Genomic DNA, 11,998 nt, shown 5'->3' on the forward strand with positions numbered 1-11,998 from the left:
GGACTTCCTGGGGGCTAAGTGAGGGCTGCCTGTGCAGGGCCAGCGCTAAAGGGCCAACGTTTTGCCAATGAGCAAACCTGCGCGGGGCCCTTAAACTAGCCCTAAGTGGGCCCATAAAGGGCCATCGTAGGCTTACTTGCAGGGAGGGTATACTGGATTCATTGAATGAAGTACATTTATTTTGTTTGCATTACGTTTTTTTACCAAGAATTGAAAGGTCAGTAACAGAATTTGTTCACCAGTGGAACAACCATGGCCTCTCCACACAAGGGGGGCAGACACCTCTTCAGCTGTGGCATGCAGGTGTCATAAACAACATAGGAATTCACCCGGTTGTAAATGACATCTTTGACATTGACAACTATTATGGCATTGACGAAGAAGGGCCATTACCTGAACTTCAGACCAATAATAATGTTATAATTCCAGACATTGATGTAACCTTTAATGACACAACAATGAACATTATTCAACAAGTAAATCCACTTGAAAATGATAGGAACCATGGAATAGATGTGTTTTATTCTCTTTTGCAATTACTTCAGTGAATAACATGGGATTTATGTTAAGGTTCTGGAACACTGGAAATTACAAATAACATTTGTAAAACATGTAAAAATAAAAAATATATTTTAACCTGCTGACTAAATGTGGAATTGCAGTGGAAAATAAACTGTTCTGTACTCTGTAATAAGTGCAATTTATATTGCATATACGGAGATGCATATAACTTTCAAAAATGCATATAACTGTCCTTAACAGACACAGAGAAACGTATTACACAGTGGGATTATCTTCATGCCCTGCCAAACCCATGTGTGTTTCCTAATGCAAAGTCAAACTTCTCCTTGAACAGCTGGTATGACACATGAAGTGGCAACCTGATGCAATTAACACACGTGTTAGCCATAGGGAACATTGGGGTAGATGAGAAGTCATCTTCTCCTTTATGAATGAACTGGACCGAGGGAGTTGGAGAAAAGCCAATAGGTGGTACCACAGATGCTCCAGTTGAGAAGGCCAATATCTTGTGTAGTTTAGATGAACCTTCTTCTTCTATAAAAAAACAAAATGGAAAAAAAAATTTTTAAGCGGTAGCTGGTTAACTTAACGTTAGGTGTGTGACGAGACACTTAGCTCACAACATGACATCTTTTTAAAGAAAAATGCTGAGTTATGAGACAATATTGAGCATTTAAAACTTAATTTTCTGTATTCTGGTGATTTATCCACTGATTTCTGGTGGAAATGGTTTTATTTATCTAAAAGGAAAAAAATTCAGATGGCATGTGACTTCAAAATGTAAAACTAACAAAATCCAATGCATGCAATATCGTTCCTGCTGAGGAAGCTGTAAACAATCAGTTTTAAAATAACAAGATTAAATCCAGTTACAGAGGTTTCATTTTTGTGCGATGTTTATATTTATTAAATTCTTAAGCCAGTAAAAGGCTCTACATCGTTCTCTAATTTGTTAATGCGATGTATTAAATTTGCTGTAGTATGTCAAACTTTCCTTAAAGTCCCGCCCCATTCAGGCTGTGATTGGTCAGTTGAGGAAAAGTAACACTGAAAAATACGTCGGCTTAAACAACAAAAGGCATCAATACAGATAGGGGCGGTTTCCCAACAGGGATTACACTAGTCCTAGACTAAAATAAATGTAAGAGCTGTCCAAACTGAAAATAACTTGAACTGACATATCTTAAAATACATCAGTGCCCTTTGTTTTGCCTCAAAGTGCCCAAGTAATGTTTTTAGTAAGCTATGCTTGTTAAAACTAGTTATATTTCCCAATTCACGATTTTGCATTAACATGTAATCGATAGGGAATGAGATGAAGCATATTTGGCGTGCTGTCCGAGGAGAGGGCTCCGAGCTCGGAATTTTAGCCGGAACCCAAAGTACTCCCCCCTCTTTAACTGTGATAAATGAATCGTGATTAGAGTGAGGTGATGGGGTGGAGGAGGGATGCTGCAAAAAATCTGTCACGGGACAGAGGTGAGGGACTGCCATTTATAGGCACCTCTTTGCACTAATTGGTTGGATCACATGACCATGCTCCTCCCGAACTTAGTTAAATAAACTTCATTTAAACTCAGGTCTAGTCCTGGCTTAAGCTAATCCCTGTCCGGGAAACCACCACATAATGTTAAATGTCCTGCAAGCCAACCCAAACCTCCCTTATCTTCTGCCAGTTTTCTACCGCTGGCATTTCTCTGCTGCAGAATGTGCGAACAGCTTTTAACCTGACAAGAAATCGTATAAAATAGTAATTTGCATCAGTTGAACTTGATATTGAATAAATTCTCCAATAATAAATATAAAAAATATAAAAAGATTTATTTTACTTTACCTTCTGCATCCTGGAGATAGTCTCTCCAGAAGGTAACAACTATCTCCTCAGCAACTCGCTTGTTGCTCCCTTCTGGAGACAGACAAATGTGGAAAAGATTGTCCACCTGATCAGCAGTCAGTGTGCTTGCCTCATAGCACAACAGGGGGCGAAAGCTGTCTGGATGCCTTTTGATTTTTTCCAGAACCCCAAGAGTTTTTAATCCTTCACAGAATCTGTACAAAGAACATGGAATATAATTTATTTAGTTGGAGTTCCTAATTCACTTGTGAATTGTCAATTTTCACGTCTCTACATTGTGACCATTTAACTCACATATGCCCCTAAAAACAGATACGAGTATAGATGTGACGAGACATGACACTTATCTGACGACATAAGAATGTTTGTAAACATTGAATGACTATCAGGTGCGCGCGCAGCATGGGGTCAAACTGTTCATACCATCCAGGCTTTATAATGTAATCTAACAGGGCTGAAAAATGATGACTTACCTCAAATGAAGTGAACACAACAAACACAAGCCTCTTTCATATTTGCATTGTCTCAGTCTGCACGTTAATTGCTTGCAGCTGCAGATGTTGTATTTTTTTTCTGCATGAATCGCGAAAACTTAACGGAAGACCTGGTGTGATTTTCAGAGCCCACGACGTAAGTAGGCATTTTTGACGATACCTAATAATACGCAACTCTATCTGCTGTAATGGCTTTTCTGACCCTGACATGCGCAGTGGAAACTGCCTGTGACGTGAACCGTGAAGGGGTCTATTGGGTCCATGAGATCTAGATCAGATTTTAACAAAATTCTTACAAAATCTTCAATACTGAATTATATGACAATTTTGGGCATTAAACACTTAATTTTCCTGCATTCTGGTGATTCGTTTTGCATCATTTTATGGTGGAAACATCATTTATGGAAAAAAAATGTAGGTTAAGTTAAACGAATCATCATAAGTTAAAGGCTCTCTAAGCGAATCGGTGTGTTGATTTTTGAAATGTGTTTTTCAAACAAACTGAGTGTAGTTAACGCCTCCCCCTCCCTTCCGTGCTTTCATGAGCCTTTAAAATGCTTTCAACTTTTCTCATGTAACATCTTTGCTTAGTTAGCTCACAAACAGGAATGATTAGTCTTTCCCTCTGCGTGTCTTTTGTTTGGGAAAGTAACTTCTTTAAATGTGATTGTAGTACCTTTTTACCAAAATTTATAATAAATTATAGTTTTCTGCTCACGTTAAAAAATTCATTATATTTTTATTCTCTGATGAGCGTTACGTTAATACTCTGCTGATGTTGTAATATACCCTTTAAATCATCTGCAGACACAGAATCCTGTTTGGGATTGAATGTTGAGACAGGTGGAAATCAAAACTAACTGGGTTGAACATTTCTCTCAATTTCAAGTCCCAGTGTTAAAAGGTAGGGCGTCATTGGCAGTTGGAAGCTGTAGCTTCAAGATATCGGGAAAAGATAAGGAATATCAGCAATCAGGTGCTTTTTGTTGAAACATTCAACTTTTCATAAAGCCGTTGGGCTTGTCAGTGTCACTTTTCATCAACCGACCAATCACTGCCTGTATTGGGCAGGACATTAAAAAAGTCTGATGTGCGACCGCAATCTAGCGTTAACTAAGCACAATCTAGAGCATTTTTCTTACAGAAGGATTTAATGAAGGAAAACAACCCATAAACATGAAACTGCTGTTAATGGAATTAATATTAAACTAGTGGTAAGCTATACAGTATGCAAATATATATAAGCAAAAATGTACGAGAGGCTGTGCTGTATCGTGAATAAGTAACGGCTGAAGGGCGTTGTTGGGCGCGGCGCGAAGCGGGGTGCCTGCAACCCCTTCAGCCGTTACTTATTCACAATACAGCACTTGCCTTAAGTAGTTTATTGCTTTTATAAAACCACACAATATTAAAGTAAAAAAAATATTAGTGCAACTTTCATGAAGTTAAATCAATAAAAAGCATTCCTTCCGCTAGAAAAAAATAGTCCCTGACCATGAACAAAAATGTGTTCCAATCACAGATCTATATAAATGACTGGATTGCGCATAGAACGCTTAATGTAACAGCGTGAGGTGAAGCCAGTGCAGAGTTCGAGCCGCCATCTTGGTGTGCCCGACCGACAGAGGGCGTCATTGACTTACATCCAAAATCATGATCTAAATTCACCTGTTTTACAGCATATCAGTCACACAAGATTATTTTTTAGGATACGTGTATGTAAATTAATTGTTACTTCTGATGTTATTTGCAATGTTTATGTTTTAACCGGGCAGGATAATGGATTTATAATAAACCGTTAAGGTGAGTGTGTCTGCTGCATTCTGTTAATGACACGGGTATAAATAAAGTTTTTTTGACAGTGAGATACACGGTCAGCGTTATTCCTCTGAATAGGTTTAGGTAACTTGTAAAGATAACATAATTACAAAACCAGCAAATTACTGCATGCACATATGGTACAAAGTATGATTATTTATTTAGATTTCAGAATGAGCACGTTTGTCATTAATGCTAAATATGCTGCGGTCTGTCTGCTGATCTGATACTGTAATGAAGATGAATGTATAATAACTGATTAAAAACTAAACTGTACAACTTTCAGTAAATAACTATGTACATGCTTTGGACGTTTGCATTGTAATAATGTACAGGGAGACTTCAGACATAGAAATGGAGACTAAAGTGATGTTTTATCATTAAAATCTGATAAGGTCCATTGATTTAATAAAATGTTTGGGCATAACAATATGGCGCTGCGGTGGCTTCACAATTGTGACGTCATGCGCAATCCAGTCATTTATATAGATCAGTGGTTCCAACGTGTAATATACATGAAAGCTCAAATAAAAACAACAAACCGATACATGTGGTCGCTAAGGGTGTTGCTAAGGGCGCAGTGATCAACAGAACCGTTGGGTGAAGCGGACATAGCCGCGTTTTATCATGAATAAAGCACACCCATTGACCAATCAGAATCAAGGATTGGAACTAACCGTTTTATAATAAATTATAATCAATGTATCAAAATAGCTACTCTTTGTTTCCTCCTCCTGAAAGCATCACCTTTCTGTTAATTTTGTACTGTAGTCCTACATGTCTTTTTGTGCTCATAAATGTTCTCATTTAAGATAACAAGTGTTCCTTGGGGAAAAGGTAAGCGTGGAGCCCTGCTGACTGACAACAAACATACCTTTGAAATGGACCTTGAACCCTGTAGATGACTTGAAACATCACAATGTCATGTACCAGCAGATCCCTGTCTCCTATTGACCGCATAGGCCTCAGACATCCTGCATTGGCCAGATAGTCAAGCAGAGGGGCCTTTGACTCCTCAAGGTCCTCAATGGTTGAACTTTCAGATACCTAGCATCACAAACAGCAGCAGGATGGCTTTATGGAGGCTACTTATTTTTCTTATAATGAAAGTAAGAACCAGTGCCTGGTTGCATGAAACTCCTTAAAGGAATAGTCTACTCATTTTCAATATTAAATATGTGGTACAAAATAAAACGTAGCGCTTTTCTAAGCGGATTTAAAAGAGGAACTATATTTTATGGTGTAATAGCACTTTTGGGAGTACTTCGACTCGGCGCAGTAACACCCTCCCTCTCCCATTATGAGAGGGAGAAGGGGAGCGGACTTTTCAGGCGAGTCGAAGTACTCCCAAAAGTGCTATTACGCAATACAATATAGTTCCTCTTTTAAATCCGCTTAGCAAAGCGCTACGTTTTATTTTGCACCACCAAACTTGCTTGTATAACTACTCGTCTTAAATAGGAAAAATATTGTGTTTGGTCACTTCTAACTTTATCTCTAAATGGTACCATTGAATGAATGGGGCTAAGCTAAATGCTATCGAAGTGTCGCAGCGCGCTCCAGCGCTTACGTGCACGCACACAGATGATAGAGGGATGTATCAACAATTCTTAGTTAAGGCAATAACAGTTTAATATTGAAAATGAGTAGACTATTCCTTTAAGTGAGGGTTTCCCTGAGGGAGAAAAAATAGCGTTGCAACAAAGGTCTTAACTGTCACCCTTACCTAAGTGTTTATACTAAGTATTTTACGGTAGTCTCTGCCAAAACACGGCAGCGGAGAAGCGGTTGCTAGTTACAAAATCTCACAGCGTAAACAAATCAACACATGCAGCTCAACAGACGGCGGATTTGTGTACAATGAAACAATCGCAAATAACAGACTGTAAAGTGCCACATGTATAAAACCTCAAAGTAATTCAAACTTGAAGCACTTTAGATTGACGGATGATCAAATCGCTATTCTCCTAATAAATGCGCATCACTTTTCTCTAGGGACTATTTCGATCGTTAGAAATGCGCGTTGGTACTTTATTTTCTTAAATAACCATAAAATCAGCCATCGCGTGTGATGTTAAGGTACCTGTTATAGTCCCTTAAGTTTTTAATGACTTATTGTAAATACTTATTTACAGCCTTAAGGTTCACTTAAGGGTTTTTCTTGCAACCCATTTTTTATTAAGGGTACCCTTAACCTTATATTTAAGGGATTTCGTAGCTTTCATGCAACCGGGCACAGGACACTAGAGGTCTGCATAATCACATAATGCTTAAGGGTTCCCTAAAACTTAAAGGTATAGTGGAGGATTTTCTTTCTCTGGGTGGATCATTAAGACTATTGGTCCTCCTAGTTGTCAATCATGCTGGTGATATGTTTATGTAAGGCCGCCGTCGTACGTGCTCGTCCCTAGTTTTCGCTTTCTGTGCATGCGCACTTTCAGGTATATATGTGTGGTGAGCTCCTTTATACAGTCTATGGGTGAGCTAAGGTTTCAGCCATAGCCAAGCTCAATGTTCTCACAGTATTTTTTCAAAATGTCTGACGGTCTCAAGAGAAAAAGTGTCTACAAATTGTATGACAAGAAGAGAAATGCCTATGTCTGAAGAAAAAAACAGGACCAGAGTGTTTTTAGGAGAATATTTTACACACTGGCGTGAGCTAAAAGCACAGGATGGTCTTTCAACTGATGCCTCTGTCGGGAAGGTTCTACTCGACAGGTAAAGTTTGGCATGTTATTTGGAGAAATCAATTTAAAATCACTGCTAGTAAAAGTTAATGTAAACTATGACTAGCCTCGTGCACACGTTTAATAGACATTCCTTCTCAGGAGCAGGTAGTGTGTTGCGCATGTGCATTTTTTCAAAAAGTGGAGAGGGCGGTTCTTTTCTAAAATTTGGGGAAAATCCTCCACATTACCTTCAATAGAAGAGCAGTTTTTACCCACATTTGCTTCCTACAAAGTGATAAAAAAGTAAAATACACTTTGCTGACTACACTTGGCTGTTGTATATGGTTGAATTAAAACATCATATGGAATTTGGGCATTCAGCAATGGGCATACCCGGCTGTACTGACACTACCTCACACAATGGGAAACAGCAAGGAATCATTGTAATGTTACCTCAGTCTAATGTCTAACTACAGACCTTTTTGACTTTATCCAAGAGATCGGAGTCAGCTATTTCTTCTAGTCCTGGATTTGCTGAGCCATCAACCAGAAGAGAAAATATTGTTGGGGAGAGGAAGTTAGGTGGTGGACCTCCATGTACTAAGCTTACAGCAATGCCTCTGCCAGCTGTATAGTACCAGTCCTCTCTTAGAGCTGCAAAACAATAGAATAAAAAAAAAATGTAATATTGATTAATGCATAAAGACTCATTATTAAATAAAAACCTTTTCAGTGTGCTATTAAATAACTTAAAAATAATTTCCAATGCTAACAGATGTATGTAAAAACGATCAAAAATATAAATAACTAAAAAACTTTTTAAAAAGTCAGTCATTACCAGTACTGTCAAGAGCTAAGGTTTTGCTGCTTTCTTTTCCCTCAAACATGGGTGACCTGGCAATGGTCTCCATCAGCAGCCTCAGGAATTCCCTCCTTGGCCCTCCAAAATCAACCCCTTCTTCATTTCTCCCCATGTCATCAGAGAATTTTACACACATCATCAAGTTGGGGTCATAGGATATCCTTTTGAAGCCCCGAATGGCACCCTCCCAGACAGCAGAGCGATTTATATTAAATTTGCATTGCAGTTTTGTGCTAACTTTGCTTGACAGTTCCAGCAGTATCTCTTGAACCGGTATCTTTTCTGCACTATAAAAATAACATAAAAATTTATTAACAGGAAAAACACTCAGTTACCCATACTTTGTGGAGTTGATAAATCCAAAATGTGCATGTCATAATAATCACATAATCCTTACATCTGACTCTCCATACTCGCAATTATAGCTTGCTGTAATTCCTCGTCATCTGAGCTGTCATCTGGAAGAGTAGCCATGAGTGTCAAATATGAAGAGTAGTCTTCATCATGATTGCTTGTGGCAGGGTTGACATCAGTTCTTGCAAGGCAGCCACTGTCAAGGAAGCTCATGCCAGGGTTACTGCCACTTCTAGCAGCACTGTCGGCAATGTGGTTGGTGGCATTAGATTGGCCTTCATCTGCATCACAGTTGGGGCCAGGGTTGCCATTTTTTTCATGACTGCTTGTAGAGGCCCTGGTGATGCCATGGCTGCTCACGCTTGTTAGGATTTGTTGACCAGACACTTCAAAACAATCCTCATCACTGTCCTTAGTAGATGAATGGATGCTCGACGTTGATTTGGCAGTGATGTCCGACAGTTCGTTTTCATCTTCCGAGTCAGTCTTCAAAAGAGAAAGAAAAACAAATATAATATAGCTGAGAGCTGTGATGGAGGGCCCAAGCCAGTGGCACCACCACCGCAGCACTACGGGCAATATGAAGTTAAACCCGGTAATAGAACCATATCAAAGTTGTCTGAATACACCACATCTACTGCATCATGCAGAAATCCATGAGATAATGTAAATTTAGATGGACTGTCATAGGTCACTTTGAAATTAGTGCAAAGTTATCTTTTGCAGCTTAAAAAAGATTTTTTCCAAAGTACTTATTTATTTCAAGTTTCTTTATACATTTTATTAATCTAATTAATGAACTAACTATATAAAATCATTTTGTCAGTGCATTACACACACACACACACACAGAGAGAGAGAGAGAGAGAGAGAGAGAGAGAGAGAGAGAGAGAGAGAGAGAGAGATTCTGGTTTTATGAAAAACTTACTAGAAGGGTCCTTGATGGTCTCACATACAGGGCTTTGGTTTTATAAACCTTATGAATTAGCATCCCATTCAGATCCTGACCCGCTTGAAGTGTAGGGGACACCAGCTTATTGCCACATGCCATTAGGAACTGGAAACTACAAAGAAGAGAGATCGTACAACAACAAAAAAGGCTTATAGGATATGTAGCTAAACACTATGTTGTACACTGGTGTGTGTGGATGTCCGTCCCCTTGATTTCTTGCTCCTGAGGTGTGACTGATGCTGCCTTCACGTGCTATGGTAATTATGGTAAATACCAAAAGCAGACGTGGAAAACGCACATGCACACCCCCTCATGTGGTATTTCCACTGGGCAACTCGTAGAATGTTTTGATGCCCGAGTTGCCGAGATGAGATAACCTTTGACCTTTTCAAAATGGCGGACAGCAACTGAAGAGTCGTGAATGATAAGCATAGTACACTACTAAACGTTTTTTTCTACTGTTAGCGCATAGTTTTTGTAGCCTATACAATGTTGTGCCATTGACAATTGTAATATAATGCATTAACACTAGGGATGTAACGATTAATCGTGTGTCCCATTAAAATGCCTGTCTGAAACCGAATCTGAATCGCAAGGCTGCGATTCTGTGTTTCATGCACAGCTTGTGCGTGTACTACGGCATATGGTCAGAAGGAAGTCCTTATCAATCTAAAATCATTATGAGTCGGAGTCGTTTATAAAGTGCATTTAAAAAAGCAACACTCGTTAAAAAAAATCATTCAAAATATTCTTTATTAATATGAAAATACCTGAAACAATCAGAAGAACAGCGATATAAATATTCCTGTAGACATTTCCTGGAATAGCGTTTGTAATGCTACTTTTCTGGCACAAAGGAATTTTCTGCACGAGAGCGCCCCCTGGCTTTGGGATGTGCCAGGATTTCACCTGAACTCATTAAAATTCATTCACTGAGAAAACGCGCATTTGCACGTTTAATCGTTACACGCCTAATTAACACTTAGGGGGCATGCACACCAACGCTTTTACGCCCGCGGCCGGCGCATGTTTTCAATTGTTTCCAATGGAAGCTCGGCGTTTTTCAAATAAGCCAGCAGCTAGCTAGTTTTTTCCGCGCTGAGCGTCCAGAGTTGAAAGACATTCAACTTTGGGAGAAAAGCTCCGCTCGTCAATGTCAGTTCTCACACGGCCGCCCAATCACAGTGGAGGAGGGGCGGGACATTACCCCAGCAACCAACCAGCTCACAGCTGAAGTATCACAGCTACCAAAGCGCTCAGCTGAAGAAAGCTGGCACTCAGCTGAAAAACAGCTGGTATTCGGCGTCCTCAAGGCGTTTTCAGCCGCGATTAAAAGTTTTGGTGTGTCCAGCCCCTTAGGCTGTTTCTCAATTCCAAGAATGCAAAGAATGGACTTGCGTTCTCGTGGAGATCGATCTTGCCAGGCGAGCTCGGAAGAATGAACTCAGAAAGTCGCGAGAACACAGAACGCACTTATGAGAATTGAGATGTGTGCGATTTTCCTGTTGGTCACCTGACCTCCGCCATTGTTTTGCCGCAATGATTTATGGGGCGTGAAGCGATTTCAGCGCGCAAAGTCTGCACTCGATGCATCCTCGTTATCAAGAACACATCCGGGTATTTTCATGCGTCCTCCGTCCTTGAGAATTGGAATGAACTTCGACTGTTGATGATGACGTAGAGCAAGGACACGAGACCGCAAGATCGCTGAAGAACGCATATTGAGAAACAGCCTTAGTGTCACTTTTAAAAATACCGTTATGATTTGGTGTTACCCAGGGCCAACCTTCCGATCTCTCTGATGAAGCCAATACGGAAGTGATTTAAACTGCAATTCATCGACTGGCCGCTAGAGCCAGGCTCCAAAAGGGAGTCAATTCCCATAGACCTCCATTTTAAAATGGCCAACTTTACAGTAGAAAAGAATATGTTTACAGGATGGTACAAAAATGTTTTTTGGTCTGTATAGCAAATTTTGCCCTTCATGACAACTGTAAGGGGGGTAAATTTTTTTGTAACTCGTCCGTTTAAATGATATTAAGCCTTAAAGCTCTGCAAAATTAAGGGCATGGCCACTTGAGTGACGGTTGAACAGCCACTGCCGTCACTATAGTCGAGCTAGGCGGGCGTGGTTTCAGCAACCAGTCATCTCAGCTTCACCCATGTCCCGCCTCTTTACCCAGATGCTAGCTAGCAGTCAACAGGGTTGGGGAGTAACGGATTACATGTAACAGGATTATGTGATCAGGATACAAAAAAACAGTAATCAGTTATGTAAAAACATAGTAATCAGATTACAGTTACATTCTGTAAAAAAATGGGAATACTTTCAGGATTACAAAGGTTAACACAAATTTTCAAGCACTGTTTGACTGCACAGTAATGTGACCAGATTTTTCAAATAAAAACTGGGTACATGTCCAAGTTCAATAGCTCAAATATCATTGAAATCTTTTTTGTTATCGCATACGA

The 11,998-nt window shown here is 39.6% G+C and overlaps 1 protein-coding gene across 1 annotated transcript; it reads right to left on the minus strand.

The window, feature by feature from the left end:
* Positions 1-466: 466 nt before the first annotated feature.
* On the minus strand, positions 467-9,625 carry LOC141362031 (G2/M phase-specific E3 ubiquitin-protein ligase). Its single transcript, XM_073863609.1, is given in 8 exon segments — positions 467-1,056; positions 2,357-2,571; positions 5,564-5,736; positions 7,837-8,012; positions 8,197-8,497; positions 8,556-8,560; positions 8,607-9,060; positions 9,503-9,625. Coding segments are annotated over 8 exon segments (1,707 nt in total). The 3' UTR covers positions 467-796.
* Between the last annotated feature and the right edge of the window lie 2,373 nt (positions 9,626-11,998).

Source organism: Misgurnus anguillicaudatus, chromosome 25 (assembly GCF_027580225.2).
Source record: "Misgurnus anguillicaudatus chromosome 25, ASM2758022v2, whole genome shotgun sequence".
Lineage (NCBI taxonomy): Eukaryota > Metazoa > Chordata > Actinopteri > Cypriniformes > Cobitidae > Misgurnus > Misgurnus anguillicaudatus.